The 21679-nt window shown below is 31.8% G+C and overlaps 1 protein-coding gene across 7 annotated transcripts in view; it reads left to right on the forward strand.

Annotated features, from left to right (window-relative positions):
• The window catches only part of brp (ELKS/RAB6-interacting/CAST family member bruchpilot), a 528827-nt gene that overhangs the window by 386208 nt on the left and 120940 nt on the right, over window positions 1-21679 (forward strand). For all 7 annotated transcript variants that reach the window (XM_072520526.1, XM_072520528.1, XM_072520527.1 and 4 more), the window contains one exon: window positions 12072-12364. In XM_072520526.1, the coding sequence (XP_072376627.1) occupies window positions 12072-12364 (293 nt within the window). The remainder of the gene's footprint in view (window positions 1-12071; window positions 12365-21679) is intronic.

Below are 21679 nucleotides of genomic sequence, written 5' to 3' on the forward strand. Positions count from 1 at the left end.
AAAATAAAGAGAGGTGTAGTAAATTAAACCTACGCGGCATGGACTCTTAGGCCTTGATTAAATGTAACGAGTACAGCGAGTACAGCGTGAGTGAGGGTTTATACGCATTTCTCTATTTTTAAATTTTGTTGCGAGTCAGTTAGTTTGGCTGCCAGTCAACGGCAGACACAGTGAAGAAGAACACATTTACACGTTGGGAATTACGTTAGTGATAGCCTTGACTTTACTTACTTACTCCGTGATGTTACAACCGTACATAGGCTTAAGCAGACATGACAACATGCCTCCATGCGTTTCTGTCTTGTGCAATCTCCGTCCAGTTTTCCACGTCGTCCATGTGTTCATCTTCCAGTTAGAGACTTACTATTTTTTTGCCAGAATGTCTTCTCAGGTCTCCTGGACTTTTTCTTTTATTATGTTGGACTCTGCATGTAGTTCTTTCAGCTCTTTGTTAGTTCTTATCTAGATTATCTTGTTGTCCCATGAAGCGCCGTTACAAAGTTCTTCTTTGGACTTTTTTTTTTCCCAAACATATAGTCGCTCTTCGTTTACTTTATTATCGTCCATGTCTCGACGTCTTTACTACTGGTCTTACTGTTTTATATAGATTTTTCTTTGTGCGTCGAGTTGTTTTTATGTTATAAGGTTTTTAAGGGTACAAGGACATCTGCTGTTAGCTTGTATCCTTATTTAGTTATTGTTGTTCCGAGAAACTTAAATTCTCTGATGAGCTTAAAGTTAAAGTCGTCAATGATGATGTTCTCTGTTATTCTATCTCTATTTTGGCTGTTGCTTCTCATACAAATATATTTAATTATTTTTTCGTTGATCCGGAGCACCATCTTCTCTGCTTCTTTCTGGAAATTGAAATAAGTTTTGTTCGCCTTAGTTTGGTGATTCCTATTAAACCTATATCGTCTGTAAATATCAATAGTAAGTTTAGTCTTTTTCGATTAAATACTTTTTCTTCTTCTTCTTTTTCTTTTTATGTGGACATGACTATGTCTGTTTTTCTGTTTTTTAATGTGCCTTCAGTAAGTTGTCGTTCCATCGTTTCCGTGGTCCTCCTACTGATTGTCTTCCTATTAGGAAACCGTCTCTTGCCGTCTCCACTACTAAATTTGTTGACATTCGGCTTATATGATTGTTTCATTCTACTCTTCTGTTTCTTACCCAGTTCTTGATGCTCTCCACCTTGCATCTACGTCGTATATCTGTACTTCTAGCTCTGTCCCATAGTGTATTACCATCAATTTTTCTAAGTGTTTTCATCTCTGCTGTTTCTAATATCATTTTTGTCATTTTTGGTCTGATGGCTGTTTTGTAAATTCTGCCTTTCATTTCTTTCCCTATATTTTTATTTCTCTATATTGTTTTATTCAGGCAACCTGCGGCTCTATTTGCTCTATTCACTTGATCGTCCATTTCAGTTTCGAGCTTTCGGTAGCTAGATAATGTGATGCCTAGATATTTAAACTCCATTATTTTTTCTATTACCTGAGCATACATTGTGTAAATCGTCTTTACTTTGAGAGAGTAGAATTGCATCGTTTGCATAGCAGATTATTTTCAGTTGTGTTTCTTCCATTTGGTATAGTTTTTTAGTTCTTACTTTTTAAATATTTCATCCATAATCAGGTTGAATAATAGAGGACTCACACAATCTTTCTGTCTTATCCCACTGCCAGTTCCAATAAGGTCGGATATTTCTTCTTCTACTTTTACTTTTATTGTGTTATTTTCGTAGATATTTTCGATCATTTTGATTGAGATTTCGATGAAATCTTGAAATAGATTGTTTGATTCTTACACTGCTGTATTCAGAGGCTATGTTGAAGAGTTGTGGCGAAAGTGCATCCCCCTGTTTGAGTCTGTTGTTTATTTTAATTCCATTTTATAGTGAATATGGTCAATAGTAGAGCGGCCTGGTCTGAATCCGTATTGATAATCCACAATGACTTCTTCTGCGTAGGCTTTGATTATTTCTAGAGAATGTTTGCAATGTTTTTGTAGGTGATATTTAGGGGCGTTATGCTCCGGTAGTCAATACATTGAGTTTTGTTTTCTTTTTTGTGGGTTGGTACAATCTCCCCTTCTTTTCATTCATCTGGCATTTTTGTTTGCCCAATACTTTTAATTAGCTTCTAGATAGATCTGCACAGTGCTTGTTCTTCGTGTTGTAGACACGCTGCGGGTATCTTATCGCTGCCTCGTGCCTTATTATTTTTTAGTTTTTAATTGCCCAAGTTACTTCTTTATATGTCAGGTATTGGTCTTGTATTTTATCTTTACGCACTTCTATTGGATGTATTTCCACTAGATTTGCCATTTAACAGTTAACAGAAGTAATTCTTCCAGGTTTTCAGGATTTTCTTTCTCATTACTAATAACATTTTTGCTGTATTTTTAAAAAATGTTACCTGTTCTTGCTTGGTACCCGGCCTTGGATCTCTGAAACACCTTTAAAGAATTATCTGACATTGTTGCTTTTCCCATTTCTTCTATATCTCTAATTATTTGTTCTTGGTGCTTTTTCTTTGCATTGACTTTGGGTTGGTATAAAGTCAAGCAGCGTAGGATACAGAATGAGTGGCTGACAGTAAAGGCCCTTTAGATATGGTTCCAGCATCAGGGTTCAGTATTCTGACAGATGTGAAAAAATTGAAGGAGAATAAGAAACGAGAAGTTTAATATACACCTCCAAAGGACAGTCTCAGTTTAAGCTTTTCAGTGTTTTTTTTTTTATGTTCGGAAGTATAGCATGTAGCAAAATCCACTTTTATAGTTTCCGGATGACTGGGACGGATATGTTTTTTTGTTCCTAGTTCATTTAGCTTCTGTTAGACATGAGAGTTGGGAACTTCTTTTGCAACTGGAATTTACACCTTGGTCCACTTTTGTTTTTCACTCTTTTATATGGTGTAGAACATGGACCTTAGAACATAATATCATAAAAAATATTGAGCCAAAAAAGCATGGAAGTATAAAATAGGAAATAATAGTTTGTAGAGTAAAAAAATAGTGTGAGGTATTGGCAATAACAATAAGAAAATAAAAGCAGTATTTAGGACATATCATGAGTGGGAAAATTCTCATTGATAATAATGAACTTAGAAAAAAGGAGTATATACCACAAGAAGAAGAAGCTTCTACTGTTTAATGTTGACTTCACATAATTAGCAACCATAAGTGAGTATAAGAGGAAAGGCCCTTTCTCTACGACAATGTCTAACGACTCTCGAAAGAGGAAGAAGAATAAGCTTCTACTGGTTAATGTTGACTTCACATAATTAGCAACCATAAGTGAGTATAAGAGGAAAGGCCTTTTCTCTACCACAATGTCTAACGACTCTCGAAAGAGGAAGAAAATAAAATAAATGATATATACACAAAACTCTACAGACTATAGATAAAAGAATCTAACGAAATCTCGAGATAGTTTATGACATAAATTCAAGACCTAAGGAAACTGAGAGAAATCAGAAGAAACGCTGAAAACAAAGTTACTCGATTATTTTAAAATTCCTTTATAAAAAGTATATAATAAAACGCCCTATCGGGCTACATCACAGACATTTTTCCAAAGTAATATTCCATCATTAGTGCTATCTGGATGTACATGTTTTGAGCCACTAAATACATGGGTAAATACCCTTTATATGTTGTTAAATTAAATTTGAGTTAAATTATTTGATTTTATATACTAAGATGGTTAAGTTATAATGGGACAGATAACATAGCAACGTAAGACTCCACTGGAGGTTGCTAGTCCTGAGATAAAGTGTCTACGAGGACTTGTTGATAGCAACTCAGTTTCTAGCAACAAGTTTTATAATGGAATTTTTAAATACATTTTTTGTGATACATGGTACACAGCCAGCTACAGTAATTTAGTTTCCTTGTCGGTTTTAATCGATTATATTTAAAAAGTAAGTAAATAATGATAAAGTTGAAGAAGAAAATAGGATGCAATAGACACATGGGTACAATAGAAGAGAGACAGGTCCGTGAAAATTTTAAAATTCGAAACTTGAAATGGCATACGAGATTGAAAAGAAGAAAAAAATCAAAAAATATTGTCCTATCTTTACAAACATATAAATTTTGATACAGAACTTATATAAAATAGCCTTATGATACATTTATTTTATTAGCAATGATAAAATAGAAGTGCTAGGTACAAATGTACTAACATTCGAACTAAATTCTGTTTGATTTTATATGATAAATTTAAATAAATTATTTTTATACATAAATTAAAAAAAAAGAATATAAAAGTAACATAAAATATTTAATTAAAAATGTTATACTAACGTTATTCGTAAAATAATATTCCGAGCATAATCTTCTATTGAATGATATTTTATTAGAAATAACCGAAAACTTTGACGAAGTTTTCTAATCCTTATTAATCTTCGGCGGAATATCGGAAAGCGATTTGAATTTTCGATAAACGCAAAAGGGAAAATTTCTATTATATATTTAAAATCCATTTAACTCACAATGTCAGCTTAAATAGAAACTGAAAAGATCTGCCATAATTTGTTCATCCGTTGATGAGATCTTCAAAATTGGAATCGATTGTTTGAAAGTGGGGTTTGAAGAGTATTTTTAGCTTTTTATGATGCAAATCTGCATATCGATTTTCCTAATTTGCCTAAAAATTTTTATGGTTATTTAACAAAAAAAGAGTTGTTATTTAAACAATTTAAATTTTTTGTCACATAAACTTTCTGTCCATAAAATTAAGTTCTTCATACTCCAGAAGCCAATAATTGTTGAAATATTGAAATGAGAAAAGAAATGTGGTAAATAGTTAAACAAAAAAAACTATTGCAGAAGAATTTAAATTAAAATTAAGGTTTTAAGTCTGAAACCACGCAATCCACGAAGATTCACACTGATAATATGGCTAGAAAACAGGAATAAATTACAAACAAACACAATAGTATCATCATCAACTTCACACAATCGTCCCGTTCTACTTTTTATATATCTTCCACACAGAATCGATGTTTACTAAGATATTTTTCATATCAACACTGCTCTGTTATAATCAAGCTGATTTATAGATACCATTTGGACTTAGACCATTTTTTTTTTGTATCGTTATAGGTTAAGTAAACTTAATCTGGGAACTGGCGATGAATTTAAATTGTAGAGATTGTGAGTGAATCTTTGCTTTTCTATTTTACCTAATAATATTTTTTTTATGCAGCTATTAAACATTTTCAATAAAATATTAAACCCAAAAAGATATTTATCTTATTTGATGCAATAAATTTGGAAAGCTTGCATTGCCCGGTTACAAATGCATTGACTATTATATCTCCATATTATGAGACTATAATCTGATTACCTGCTACCAGAAACACCAAAATAGGTGACATTGAAATAAAAATGAACACTGGGATTTTCCAGTTATTTAATGATACTTTACTATTTCGTTATACGTGATTACGACATTGTTTTGTTGACCATAGGAATTAAGATTTATTGCAATCCCATCTCTAGAGTATATTTATTATAATGCTCTAAAACTAATTTTTTGGTTATTTTTTAGCCTTAATAGAAATACAAATAAATAAGTAAGTAAATAAGTAATATGCTTTATTTTCACTAAAAATCGTACAAATTTTATGGACAAAACTTAAGATAAGAAAGAAGAAAAAAATCAGAATAAGAATCGTTTGTCCTTTTAAATAAAAAAAAATAATAAAATTTTTCCAAACTTAAACATAAAAAATACTACCTATTTAAGAACCTACAAACTTCGCAAAATGTACCTAACAAAAAATAAAAATTAGGAAAACAGATTAATGAATTAAGGGCTCGAATATTCCACCTCCTTGTACTAAACAGTAACCAAATCTGGCATACACATTTCTCCTCATATTTTGGAGTAGGGCTGGTGTAATGCTTTCAGAGAAATGAAGTATTTTTGCCTTTAATTCGGCTATATTTGTTTCCCTTTCAAACTGATGCCTATAAATGTTTTCTTTGAGAAAACTCAAAAAAAAAAAATAAATCGTTAGGCGCTAAGTCACAGGATCTAGCTGTCGGAATGATCTCATTAATACAAGTTGTAAATATCTTGGCCCATTTAGGTTTCCATCTATAAAAAATGGACCGACAATATGGTCGCCTAACATCCCAGTCCAACTTTTGCGGATAACACTGCAACACCGAGGTGCTTATTTTTCCGAGAATAATACCTTGCAACGGATAGATTGTGTTTTTTATGTAATGAAAATGAAGATTCGTCAGAAAATAAAATATTTTTTAAAAAGTGTACATTTTCATTCTGTTTATCTAACATAAATTCATAAAACTCCATCCGCCTTAAGTTATCTTCCGGAAACAGTTCTTGTGTTGTCGGTACCTAAAAACAGTGATACCCATTCCTTTTGAGAACTCGCTGGACAGTTCGAGCATTCACTAGACTTCCCTAGCAATTTGTACACTATTGCAGGGTTCACCAGCTTCCACAAAAACACAAATATCAATATCCCTGTTTTGACGCTCCTCATCGACAGGTCTAACACGTGGTTCATTATCTTCATGATACTTTTTACAACTGTTTACACATCCCGAAGTTTGAAAATGTTTAATGGTATTTTTAAATGTTGTAACAGTTGGTAAGGGTCTATTTTCGAAGGCAACAATAAATAAATCAATTACTTCGCGTATCGAATGACCCTGAAAGTACCATGTTACAAGTTGCACTTTTTCTTGGTCGGTATACAACGTAATAGGTATTTTATTAATTATTTGTTTATCCTTTCAGAACTTTATTTGAAATTTTTAATGTCAATGTGACAATAACGACAATTCGTACCTACTGTGAAATGAATATATTGGTGAAAACGTGTAACATGTCATAGCGATTGCCATTGTGTTGTATGGTCAATAAAGCAATGTCGTGATATGTATAAAAAATCTCTAATTACAAATAAATAAGTTTCAAGCATTTTATGCAATCTTTCATCATACATTAACAACTTGAGGACGACATATCCCCTAAGAGCAAACAGTGGATAACACAAGAAATAAAGTCATTGATATCGGAAAGGAGGAAACAGGAGTAAAAACGAACAACAATACTAGAATGTAAATACAATAATCAAACAAAAAATAAAAGAAGCGACGGATTTGTAGCCATCCAAAAATGTGCAGAAATAGAAGGATTAGAAAAACAACATGACAGCCTTAATACATACAGAAGGATTAAAAAAACAGCTGGCATATACAAAAAAACGGGTGTGGCAGTCCAGTGGGACTGCCAGTGTAAGTTACACTTCTATACACGCATTCGCCGTAACAAGTTTATTTGGGAGTCAATCTGCACAATCATTACATATGTAATGCTATAGGTAAGACATAGCAGAAAGAGAAACAGAATTAATAACAACTTACTAACAATTAATAAACAACTTTTGACCTGTAATAAGTAAATGAAGGATTGAATCAATATTTTGATGAAAATGTATATTTTTATTTTCATATATGTATATATGAAAGGAGTTGAATGCAAAAATTTTTTTACACATACTCTGCAGTAAAATTCATTGTTTATTTTGTTATTAATATAATAATACAATACAAATTAAAATTCAATATTCATAAGTATTTAAAAATGACAATAATATACATACCTTTTCTAATGACGCATATATGTTTTACCATTATACATTTACCATGTAATAATATTAATAAAAAAGTCCTCCCCGACTGGGAATCGAACCCCGGTCTCCCGCGTGACAGGCGGGTATACTGACTACTATACTACCGAGAACATGACACAAACGTCTTTCAAAATTGACAGTTCTGAATCATATAGTGATTTATTGAGATTATTATTTTGAAATACAAAAGACTAATATAATTATGAACATTTAATAAATAATACAAAACATATCACATAAATAATAATATTAATAAATATTTTTATTATATATATAATATTATATGTATATATATCTTTATACAATATATATATATATATATATATATATATATATATATTTATATTATTAAATTAAATATACAAAAGGAACATTTTTATATTCGAGAGAGGAAGAGAGAGAAAATATATCTTCTGTCTCTCTCTTACTCATTATCTTACATATGTAATGATTTCACAGATTCACTCCCATACAAATTTCCAACGTGGAGCGGGCGTATAGAAGTATAACTTCAAAAATAGGTATTGGAAATATAATTCACAAAAACAACAAAATATTGAAGAAATAACAAAATTGCAGAGAAAATAAATAGATGGAATGAATATATAAAAGAGCTATTTGAAGACGAAGAAAGAATGGACACAACAGAAACAAGAGGTAGAAATGGATCTGCAATTACCAAAGGGGAAATTGAAAAAGCACTACAACGTACCAAAAATAATAAAGACATAAGATCGGATGAAATACCTACAAAAATCTTAAGACTACTAACATAGAACCACATTGATATACTAGTAAAATAATTATTTAATGAAATTTAGTATACTGAGGAATTCTCAAAAGAAAAGGCTAATATCTGATTTCATCCTGATACCCAAAAAAACCTGACGTAATGAAATATGAAGAATATAGATCAGCTTGATAAAATATGTTTCAAAAGTCTTCTTGCGAGTGATACATGAACGCGTCTACAAAAAACTAGACGATAAAATAAGAGGAAACAAACTGGGATTTCGCACTGGAGAGGCATTACTTGCTATACAAATACTTATAGAATAGTGTCGAGATATCAACTGTGACGTATTATTATGTCTAGTTAACTTTAAGAAAGCCTTCGACAAAATAAAACACATAAGGCTTGCAAACAAGGAAAATGAAATTCCTGGAGTTTGCTGTATACCATGAATTATAAAAACTTTTATTTAAAAAAAATCGTTTATAAAAGGCATATAATATATTCTAAAAATGCCATTTCGGGTTACATCACAAAACGTTTCCGGACTAATATTCAATGTGTTTCAAAAAAAGGTAACCCCGTCTCTAGGGTAGGTAAAAAACTGAAAAATATTGGGATCTGCTTAGTAAAAAATTTTACGCATTTTTTACGATTTTGCCGAAACAACTGGCAACATTGTAATGGAATTTTATACGAATATGTTTTGGAAGCTGATACATCTCATGAATTTGTTTTTATATATGATTCTCATAGAGGGCGCTAGTTACACGGATCGTACTAAGTATTAGTCAATATAACTTTTTTAAGAGTATAATAATTAATCAAAATTTTAAGTAAACTTAAACATTATTAAATTTTACACGAAAAAGGTACTCTTGGTAAAACTCGATACTGTGTACCGTTTTCGGAATATTTTTATTTGAAAATTATGAAGTAATAATTGATGCTGGCATAAAATAGTTAGTAATTAAACAAAACTCACAAGAAGAAAATTAAATTAATGACTAAGAACATAAAATAAAATTCAATTACAGTAAGTGTTCAAAATGCCCTCCGTTTTCGCGAATACACAAGTCTATTCTTTTTTCTAAAGATTCCATTAACCTTCTAAACGGTAGGGGATCAGCTATGATGTCATTAAATTGACGTTGAATTCTTTCTTCCAATTTTTGGCGTGAATTTACCTTTGTAGCATAGACTTTCTCCTTAATATATGACCAAACTGCGTAGTCCAAAGGGTTAAAATCGCATGACCGAGGGGCCCAATGAATCGGAGCTTCTGCACCTCTACCAATCCATCGATTCGGAAAATGATTACTCAACCAATTACGACACCTTCTATCAAAGTGTGGTGGAGCTCCATCGTGCATAAAAAATATAGATCTTCGCTCGTTTAGCGTTAAATCTTCTAATATCTCGAATAAGGAATTGTTTAAAAAGACACATATCACCATTTAAATTTCCAGGTAGAATATGATAACCTATTAATTTGTTACCTAAAGTTGCTGCCCAAACATTAACTTTAAATGAGTGTTGGTAATGTGATACCCTTTTGACTCGTGTATTCTCATCACACCAGTAGTGTGCATTATGGAAGTTAAACATACCTTGTCGCGTAAAGGTGGCCTCGTCCGTAAAAAGAATGCATTTTAAAAAATTTGAATTGTAGGCTGTCCTTTGTTGCAATGTTTCACAAAAATCCACTCTAACCGGTAGATCATCTGACAAGAGCTCTTGTACTTGTCTGTAATGATAAGGATGTAATTGCTGTTCTTTCAGTATCCGCCAAGTACTTGAAGAAGAAGTATTTGTTTGTCTTGCTATACTCCTTACGCTAACTGTTGGATCTTGATCAAGTAAATTTAAAATATTATTTTCTTTATTAATTGTTCTTGGTCTACCAGAATTTATTTTATTTGGTCTCACATTCCCAGTCTCTCGACAACGTTGTTCAACGGCTCTAAATGTTTTTTTACTTGGTAAGTTTCTTCTAGGAAGCTTTTCTGCATAACGTGTCACAGCTGCACTAGAACATCCTCGCCTAAGGTTAATAACACGTCAGTGTATTCATTATTTGAGTACATTTTGATTTGATTTTACAAATAACAAGGTTTCAAAACTCTAATTATTGTTGATTTATCGTCATAACAATCAATAAATGTCAGATTTCCATGGCACACTTGGAGAAAATAGAGGTATACCTATTAGAACTTTATCATTACTACCAGCATCAATTATTACTTCATAATTTTCAAATAAAAATATTCCGAAAACGGTACACAGTATCGAGTTTTACCAAGAGTACTTTTTCGTGTAAAATTGAATGATGTTTAAGTTTACTTGAAATTTTGATTAATAATTATACTTTTAAAAAAGTTATATTGACTAATACTTAGTACGATCCGTGTAACTAGCGCCCTCTATGAGAATCAGATATAAAAACAAATTCATGGGATGTATCAGCTTCCAAGACATATTCGTATAAAATTTCATTACAATGTTGCCAGTAGTGTCGGCAAAATCGTAAAAAATGCGTAATTTTTTTTTTCTTCAACGCCCTGTATCTTGAAAACGGATGGGGTTACAAAAATTTTTTACTAAGCAAACCCCAATTATTTTTTAGTTTTTTACCTACCCTAGAGACGGGGTTACCTTTTTTGAAATACCCTGTATGTACTTTTACATAGCTTTAATTACCTTCTAATTTGACCAAGGCCGACTGAAATTTCGTACCATACAATTTATCAATTTTATATAATATATATATATATATATATATATATATATATATATATATATATATATATATATATATATATATATATATATATATATATAAATGACAGGTAAGAAAATAATTTGAATTATTAAACTAACGAGTTGAAATGCTGCTTAAACTTCTATTAACTATACTTAAAACTAACAAAATAAGGATATTGCATCTCTACCACTACAATAAACTAACGCAGTCTAACAATATTGTTGGTACAAGAACAGTATTACCCCTATGTAATTTCTAAAAAGTATGTATTCCTGTTGCTTGTCTGTGATAATTCTAGTTTTTTATTGTTGAAAACTATTTTTCAAAATAGTTGCATTTTATAAATGATAATGTCGAATCATTAAATACGCAAAGGGGTCATTGTTTTTTGGTATTCAGATAAAACTCTGGGATTACCAGTAACGTATATTTGTAGTTTAGAGTTTTGTCGATTCCATTGGTTGCAAACTAATGGTTAACGACCATATTAAAAAACAAACCATTAAATTCACTTTCTTAAGAGACCTTCTATATGAAGATATATATTAAACAATTCATTACTGGTAATTATTACTCAATGTTATAAATATCTGGAACACGTTCGACCTTTCGTCGAAACTAAAGAGATACCATAAGTTTAACATAAAAAAAACCGCCAGGAGGACAATCTAAACAATAACAGCTGTATATCACATACACTTCTAAACATGCAGTGTATATGATTTATAAATAAAATAATAATTAAAATAGCTTAAGAAACAAGTAGTATTAAGATAAGAAACTGTTTTTTCTCGTACCTTAAACTGTATGTTTAACCTACTAATTGTATTAATAAACTTTCCTGTTGCATCTACTTCGTGATCTGTTTTAAAATCTCTATATTTTTAAGGTTGAAAATCTGGAAGATCTTCTAAAGGAGAAAGACAACCAAGTAGACATGGCGAGAGCCCGGTTGTCTGCGATGCAAGCTCATCACTGTTCATCTGAAGGCGCGCTTTCCTCCCTTGAAGAAGCCATCGGCGACAAAGAGAAGCAGATGAACCAATTACGAGAACAGAGGGATCGTGCTGAACAAGAAAAGCAAGAGGAACGGGAACTGCACGAACGAGAAATAGCAGAGTACAAGATGAAAATACACGCACTTAATAGTGAAGTTGAGAAACTTACAGCTAGATTAGAAAGGTGAGCAAATTTTAATTTTTATGATAACTGAGTAGCTTTTTTCAAACTTTTGTAGAAAATGGCACACAAAGGCCAAATATCAAACAATCCATAACGAGTACTAGTATTACATTTAGCATTACTACTATACCGATAAAAATAGTATTGACTTATACTTTATCTATATCTAGTATCTACTTCAATTGCAGTTATGCATTCTTGATTTTCATTTTTTATTTCGTTTTGTGTTGTTCATTACCCCATTTGCTATCTTCCCCTGTGTGTTGTTGTTCTGGTAGTTCTTGAAAATACTCTTTTAATGAATTCATTATCTCTTTAGCATCTGACAAGATCTCTCCTTCACAACCTTGATGTTCATAATTTTTTATGAAGTTTTCAACTAATTCATAGTCAAATATTGATCTTTTATCTCTGATCTTTACTCCTGTAGTGTATTTATGTAGGTATGCCTTTATGTTGGTAGAGACCATTAGTGATAACTAGATTATGCATTAATTAAAACTCAAGCATCCTTTCTTCGTTATTATTTCTGATATTTTCTCCACGTGTTCCTACAATATCTTTATACAGATTATCTTTTCTTCTTTATCTGTTAATAAAAAACAAATCAAATCAAAATCAAATTTGCTTTGTCTTTTAGATCTATAACTCCAACTCTCATTACTCCGACTAGAACTATTTGAATATTCGTCCCACATGTCAAATTGGAAACTTGTCACTACGTGAACAACAAGAATTAAATGTAAAACAATTACGTTACATTAGACTCCAATGAAAGCTCAATTGGGAATGAAGTTTAGTGATGTCGAAAAAGTAACTATTAGTTACTTTATGTTCGTTACTATCCAAAATTCTAAGTACCGAATAGCAAACCAAGAATTATATATCGTTACTTCGTTAATCTAAATATTTCGGTAGTTTGTTTATTGACAGTCGACATTATCTGTCATGTCTCGTTACTTTTGAATATTAGCCGCGCTCTTTCAGCAAATTTTGTTTAACCGAATGATCTCAAAAAGTTTCAATACGATATTACTGTCAGCATCGCAGTCGCAATGCAAGAAGATTATTTTACGATTCTAGGGCGGCTATTCTCAAAATCTGGACAACTAATGTCAGAGCGAAGGAATCATCTGCTGGGAAATAATGTTCAAAATATTTTATTTTTACATTGTAATTATGACCTCTGAGCATGTTTCAAATGTGTCAAGTGTTTTTTTAATGAATACTTTGATTCGGTATGTATGTTTATGGTATTGTTCGTAATGCGTCCAGTTTTTAGTCCAGTTTTCAAAATTTTTGTTATATATTTTTTTTGCGTCTCATAGTCTCTAAGCATATACCAGAACTACTATACTCGCTAAAACGACACTCAATCCTAACTGCAAGACACAAGAGTCTCGCAGGCTTAGTCTTGTTCTTGCTTAAATCTTGCACGGTCAGAATTGATCTGGTCGGGCTAAAATTAGGCGGTCTTGGTCTTGGTCTTGGTCTGGCGAAAACGCAAGAACAAGAAAAATACTGCAAGACCAAGACCGATTTTGGGCAACGCTACTGTTATCTATAGAGGATACAGAAACTACTAATGGATTCAGACTTATTTATCCGAATGGAACACAACTTCATAGAAGTCTGGAAAAAATCTTAAACATATATCCACTGGTAAATTTACCTTCAAGGAGATGAACAGGAAATCAACAGGAAGACCAAAATACGATGGTCATTTTAGCTATCGTCTGACCTTCTTGACTAATGAAGCTTCTCCTATGTATTCGCTAGGTAAGTTTGTCAATTTGGCTTTACGGAACTTTAATTTCAAATCTACTCGTTGACATTTTTAGGATCTGCATATTTTTATTCCGTCAAATTATCTTAATTATTAAACAGAATTGTCTACGAAGAGATAATGATTAAATTTTTTAATAGATGTTTATTTCTTCTTCTTCTTCACTTTTATTAGCAATGGTGCTTGTACATTGGTGGATTAATACCTCAATGTAAGGTTATTACTCCATCTTTTGCGTGGTCTTCCAGTACTTCTTCTGCCTATTAGTGATTTATCGGGTGACCCTTTTACTACATATGTGTTTATTACATTATTTTGTTCTATTTTGTGTCCATTCGTTTATACAACGTTTATTCCTATGATATATTAGTCGAGATTCATCAAGCATGTTTAAGGACGACTGAATTTTGATGATATGATGTAACTTTGTAGATATTGCAAATAATTTAATAGTATCTGTGGTGGATTCAAAAGTGATTTAGTGCATTCAGAATTGAAAGTTTTAAAGTAGCTATTAGTCTAGACTGGCTTAACTTTGAAATTACGAAAGGTATATCAATCTATTACCTAAGACCATTCTCCTATAAACAATTTACTTATTATTGCAACTAACACATCGCAGATTGTAGCTAAAGTAGAATATTATATCAAAAACATAAATTTTAATTAGTTATAGTGAATTCCAGATCCACATATACATAGTTTAATTTTTCAGTAATACATTCAAAATAACTACAAAAATTTGCTTACAATTCTGAATTAACATTAATAATTTCTTCAGATTATTTTAGAAAGATATTTAAAGACATTATTTAGTATTCATACTTTATTGTAAAATGGTAAGATGAGACAAAAACAACAGCAATGAAAATTTCAAAATATATAAATAATACGCAGTATTATAAGTAGAAGTGATTTTATACGCATACTACGCGTCGTCGTCCTGTAGAAATATCAATATTGCAGCGTTGAGTCTTGCACGCAATACCTTCATTTACAATATAATTATGGCTATAATAATTACACGGTATATTTTCACCACTAACTTATAAATATACTAAAGAAAAGTGCAAGAAAGTAAAGAGCTATTTCTGTAAAAATGTGGGTTATTACCCATAAAGTGTTTTAACGATGTACTACATTTAAAAATGGTATTTTATGTTAACTTAATTTTACTTCTAAGAAACATGTCTAAAATGTCTAACAATTTTAAAAGAAAATTTTAAATGTCTTATATTTATTACGGATACACACACGGTGTCTCATATCGTTAAGTTCAAATTTTGGGAATGTACTCTAAACTAAATTCACAATAAAGATGCACTAGAAGAAGAATAGACAACCAATACATCATGAATGTTACGAGGAGCACTAGCAAATCATGATTTTAACAATGTATAAACGTACATATCTATCTTATAATTTATATTAACAGACATCGTAGCATAAGCTATCGGCAACTTTAGTAATTAACAGCATACCGTATCATTAACAACGCGAAAGAATTTACTATAACTTAGTTGGACCACTGTTGTATTGGTGGTAATGTTGCTGCAAGGGCGTGTGCCAAGGAATTGTACGTACTTAAATTTATTCATATATGTTATGATCAGAAGAATAACAAAGGTGAAATCAAATTAATAAATGTAATTCTCCGTATTATTTTATGGGTTGGAGGCTTGGACATTAAAGAAAGATGTTTCGGACAGATTAGAAGCATTCGAGTTATGAGCCTACAGAAGGATATTAAGAATAAGTTAGGTGGATAGAGTCACGAATGTCGAGGTGTTGAGAAGAATGGGAAAAGATAAAGCGGTTTTAAATACAATTAAAGTCAGAAAACTGCAATACCTGGGACATGTCATGAGGGGCGAGCATTATAACTTTGCTGCAATTAATAATACAAGCAAGAGTACAGGGTAGAAGGAGTCGCGGAAGAAGACGCATCTCCTGGTTAAACAATTTGAGAGCTTGGTTTAACTGCACTTCTGCTGACCTCTTTAGAGCAGCGGTATCGAAAGTACGAATTGCCATGATGGTTGCCAACCTTCTTAAAGGAGATGGCACATAAAGAAGAAGAATGAGGTTTTTCAACAACATAATAATGTGAAAATAATAATGTGAATTCATTATAATGTATTATTATTATATAAGAGCTTTCGGTTGAAACTGGGTTGCCAATCGTGAACTGAGCTATTAATCGCACCCATTATTTTTTTTAAGGAAAACAAAGTTTCAAAGCAAAACCTATACAAAGTTCAGAAAAAATCATTTCTTCAAAAATAAAAATATTCTACATATCTGACCAATAAATAAAACAAAAAAACTGTATCTGTAACAGTATCTGTGTTGGACATATTTGTTTTTTTTTTGTATGCTGTATACTTATTATTAATTGAACATAATGATATTTAAAAATAATTATAACATTAATCTATAAAAATACCATACTTACTTGACAGAACAAAACAAGAATAAAGTACATATATTAATACTAATAGTTATTTAAAAACTAAGAACCAATTTAGGAAATAAAAGTAAACATAAATAAAATGATTAACAAGCAACGTACACTAATTGCACTTACATCAAACTGAAAGCCAATCTTGATAAAATAATTAGCAACTCTTCTAAGTTTTAATAATTTAATAGGAAAGCAAACGTATCCTATTTTCTGTTTATTCCCAGTGCACCCTCTTGTTGAATAGACTGTAGTTTCTTGAAGATAAAAATTGGAAGAAGGGGCGGTAGGAAGATATTTTGTCTTCATTTAAACTATTATAATGGGGCTTAAGGGTATTAACATCGATGGGCAAAAATTAAATCATCTTCGAGATACCGATGACATTATCCTAATAAATCACAACTTAAGAGAAGCCAGAGTTATGCTACAAGAACTACAGAAAGTAACAGACAGTCGGTTTAAGGATAAATTATAGAAAAACAAAACTGATGAGATGACAAATCTTATCCCTAATGAGTTAACAGAAATCGAGAAATCATTTAACCATTAATCATTTAAAGGAAATCTTTTAACCAGTGCGTTCTAAGAGTCCTCACTATGAAACAGAAACCTCAACTCTCACCAAAACATCAGCGGAAAATTGAAAAGGGCACAACGTAAAATGGAGATGTTAGTGCTTGGAACAAACTTGAAAAATAGAATAAGAAACGAGGAAGTTTGTAGACGAACCTGCATGGAAGACATTATCGAACGTATTACAAGACAGAAATTGAGATAACGGGATATATTTCAAGAATGAAAGACGACAATTGGACAAAAATGTGCTTAAGTGGAGATCACGGGCAGATAAGCGAAGCTGAGAAAGACCTCCAACGAGATGGACAGACGGCCTTAAAAGAATTGTGACCAATTGAATAGCAGAGGCGCAGAACAGAATTAGATATCAAAATCTAGGGAAAGAATATGTGCATTGGGGCTGATTGATGATGAATTTAATTTAAATTATTAGACATAAATATATAAAGATTTTAGATCTATTTGTGTATCTTCAATAAGAATATCAACATATATAACTTAAAATTGACAAGCACTTGGTGAAGTTCTGTACTTAAAGAGAGTGTTCAGCTCAAATCGAGATTAATGAAATGTTTTAGTTTTAGTCTTTAGTCAAATTTTTTAGTCCTTAGTCAGTTCTGACCGGCGTATTGCTAACCTTACCTGTCACTTTTTTATCTACCGTCACTTTTTTATTTGCCGATTCCTAAAACACACAGTGCCGACGATTCAGATACCTACTATACTTAACAGATAAAATGGTGGACCTTCTGAGATTGCCAATTATCCATGTGACAACATTGTTCAATTTGAAATGTCGATAGCAATTAAAGTAAACTGTATATCCAAGCTTAATCAAGCCATTCAGAGCGATACTGGAAATATTTATATTCCACCATGTATCAACATTTTTGTAATCATTTTGTCGAGTAAGGACGATTGCGTTGCGTTTGGATTTAATTTGAGTCTCTTACCACTTTCTAACGCGTGTATCTGGGTCAACCCCTCATCAGAAAAACTTGTAAGAAGACTCAAAGAGTATGGCAATTGCAATGAACACACGCCCTCATCTGGTCAATACTATCAAAATTAGAAAGACGTCATATCTAGGACACATAATGCGCCATAGGGAATTTGAGCAGCTCCAGGTAATATAAGAAGGCAAGATTGAAGGTAAAAGGGGCATAGGACGAAAGAAAAAATCTTGGCTACGAAACATCAGAGATTGGATCCACACAAAAGGAAATGAAATAATTCATCAAGCCCAGAATAGAGAGAAATTTGCCATATTGATCGCCAACCTCAACAGAGAAGGCACTTAGGAGGAGGAAGGAGTATGGCAATTGATACGGGTAAATTGTTGATGCATAGTGGAATATAAATATTCCCAGCATTGCTCTGAATGGCTTGATTAAGCTTGGGTATACAGTTTACTTTAATTGCTATCGACATTTCACTTCATATCCCCTCGTTAGAGGTCGCTAAAATTATTTTTCCTATAATTGCCATACTAGTCGGTACGTTTTGATTTGGTTTGAGTCTTCTATACAAGTCTCTGATAACGGGTAGACCCAGAAGCACGTGTTAGAGAATGGTAAGAGACTCAAATTAAATCTAAACGCAACCGCCTACATATATTTATATTGTAAAATTTGTCTAAGACTGAACTAAAATCTTAAAAACTTAACTTTATGTATATAAAAAACGTGTCTAGTGTGCGTCCCTGACTAAAAATTATAAGTGAATTCCTGAGTTTCTGAGTGAGAAAGTCAGCAACCACAACAAAAAACGTCTTTCTTTGACAACATTTGGAATGTGGCAATATTTTTGGTGTTCATGAGTAATGAATATTGACATATGAGTCATGTGTTTAATAGTACTGATAGTTATTTTCAGAACATTCTCTAAACTGGTTTACAAAAACAGTTTTAAATTTCAGTGTGTTAAGATTGAAACCAGCTAGTTTATTGATCTCAACGCTTTCAGTTGATGTATTTCAAAGATCTGCATATACATTTTGAATACTTATTATATAATATATATTATATAATATATAACGTTAGTATATGCTGTTTTAAACATTTGGATTTAGATCTGTTCAATTCGGAGTGTTTAAAAAACCAATGTTTTTTTTTATTTATTTATTACTACTATCAATTGAGGCTAGTAGAAGCATAGTGGACTAAGCCCAAATTGAATGAATGGAGATAAATGGGTTTAAAAATAAAACAAAATTTTCATTTAGCTTTATGATTTAGTTTCGGAATATTTTTATTCCCATTTATTTTAGTATGTATCAAATGAGGCATAGTAATTATTTAGTACCGCAAAATGTATAGTAGCGACAGTTGTTTCAATTTTAATTTGGGTTAGTCCACTTTGCTGAACTGCAATTGTACCAAATTCAGTGAAGCAATAGTATGAAATAAGGAAGTTTTTATTGTTCAAACATATTGATAACACTAATATTACATCAAACTAAAAAAAATTAAATTCAGTCATCATCTTCATTCAATGCATTATCAGTTAACAGCTGTCCGCCGGTTGCAACTGTCGATGATTGAATACTTGTATAAAAATTATGATGCACCGGAGGAATAAATTCCATCAGTTGAAGTAGGTCTTTCTTTTTGGCATCATTTATCACATTGCCAGCGGGGTATAATATGGGTAAATTATTGTTTACTGCAGGTAGAAGAGTTTTTCGTTTACTTATATCAACAACCTCAAAGTGTACGTCATCATTATTGGAGTACTTGTAATGTATTTTATTCGGATGTTCTTTGGTGAACCATAGCCATTGAATTTTCAACCATTCAACCTTAGACTTTGATTGTGAGATTTTTCTGTTTGTGATCTGGCTTTCTAGGACCGTGGTAGAAATAAAATCCGATGTAGTCATCTCTATAATCTTAAATGGATTTTTTTGTATTACGGAGTGCCAGTCAGTAGGTACGAAAATATGGAGATGAAACTTTTTTTCTTTCTCAATCAAACCAAAATCTTGGTCACATGGTAAATAAGAGTGGCCACTCACCAAAAATTTATGATGTATTTCATCCACTGTGTATTCTGGAGAGCAAGTAATATAATTGCACAGTACTGACATCTTTATATTCCGGTTTTGGCCGCCACATTGATCGGAGTACATTATGACTTTTTTTGAAGTGACGAAATTTTTAAAGTAATACAAAATGCAAGACCCTATTTCTTGAAGTCCTCTTGAAGCCACTGTTTCATTCCAAGTGAACATATACGAGTTATTAGTACCCATATCGTGAATACTGAAGCAGTAGGTCCACAACTGTCTTTTATAGTAACAAATTCCAGTTGTTAATACTGGGGTGGGTAGAGTTTTCATCAAATTGAAACATATAACTGAAACTCCACTTTTTGTAAGATCGGTGTCACGATTTAGACCATCTCTAGCACTCTTGGCTTTCCTTTGATGTAACTCCTTTTCTTGTTCTAACTGTATCTTCTGTTCTTCATTTGCAGCTTTAAGCTTTATATTGAAAAGATCACATTTCTTACATGAATCACTAATGGGTGGATGAAAATGTAGATTGAATTGAGTATTAAAAATTCTACCAAAAATGTAATATGATACAGGATTCTCGGTTTCCATCTTATATAGCTCATAGAGTTTTCCCATACTCAAATCGGGTGATAAATATTTTCTGTGACTACTTTTTTCTCTACAATAATGTGATTCATAGCTTGGAATCTTTTGAATAAATAGCTTTACTTCAGTCTCCTTTTCGGTTGTTGTCTTATTGGCTGGAGGATGCTTTCCACGACGATCGGAAGGTGGAGGTGCTCCTACTGCTTTATTTTTCAAAAGTCTGTCCAGTCTACCAGCAGACACTTGCAACACAGCTTGAAAAAAATATTTGCAAACCTTTTGATCTTCTTCGTTTTCATTTGGTAAAATATAAATCCTCGTTTTCTCTCTTTTGGAATTTTGGTTGGAAGTATATGTACGTAATTTATTTTGAACTTTGATTAAAGAATAAAAGTAAGATGTTTGCAAATCGAACATACCCAGAGAATAGAAATGTGTATGCAAATCTCTTTGACGATCAGGTGAAATTAAACTTGTACATTTGAGTTTACAGCTGCAGTCAATAGCATTGAATGTTTTGGCTTTAACAGTTTTATTCAATTTGGTTTTATACTCCAACCAGAACACCGTTTGAATTTGTTAGAGTTCCTTTACCATGTTTCAGTTTTACAAACTCGCTTCTTAGGTTTGAACTGATTCGATGTCGTTGGTGTATTCTCTGTGACGGGCAATTCCATTTTATTATCAGTAGGCACGTACTCCGATCCAGAATCTTGATATGGTTCCGATTCTGACGATTCTGTAATGAAAAGATAATCTAGATAATCTACTTTCAGTCAAGTGCAATAGTGGACTAAGCCACAAAATGAATATAAACAACATAACCTACAAAATAAATGGTTTTAGGTATAACGTTATTTCTATTTATTTCTTACTTAATAATAA

This window comes from Diabrotica undecimpunctata, chromosome 1, assembly GCF_040954645.1.
Source record: "Diabrotica undecimpunctata isolate CICGRU chromosome 1, icDiaUnde3, whole genome shotgun sequence".
NCBI lineage: Eukaryota > Metazoa > Arthropoda > Insecta > Coleoptera > Chrysomelidae > Diabrotica > Diabrotica undecimpunctata.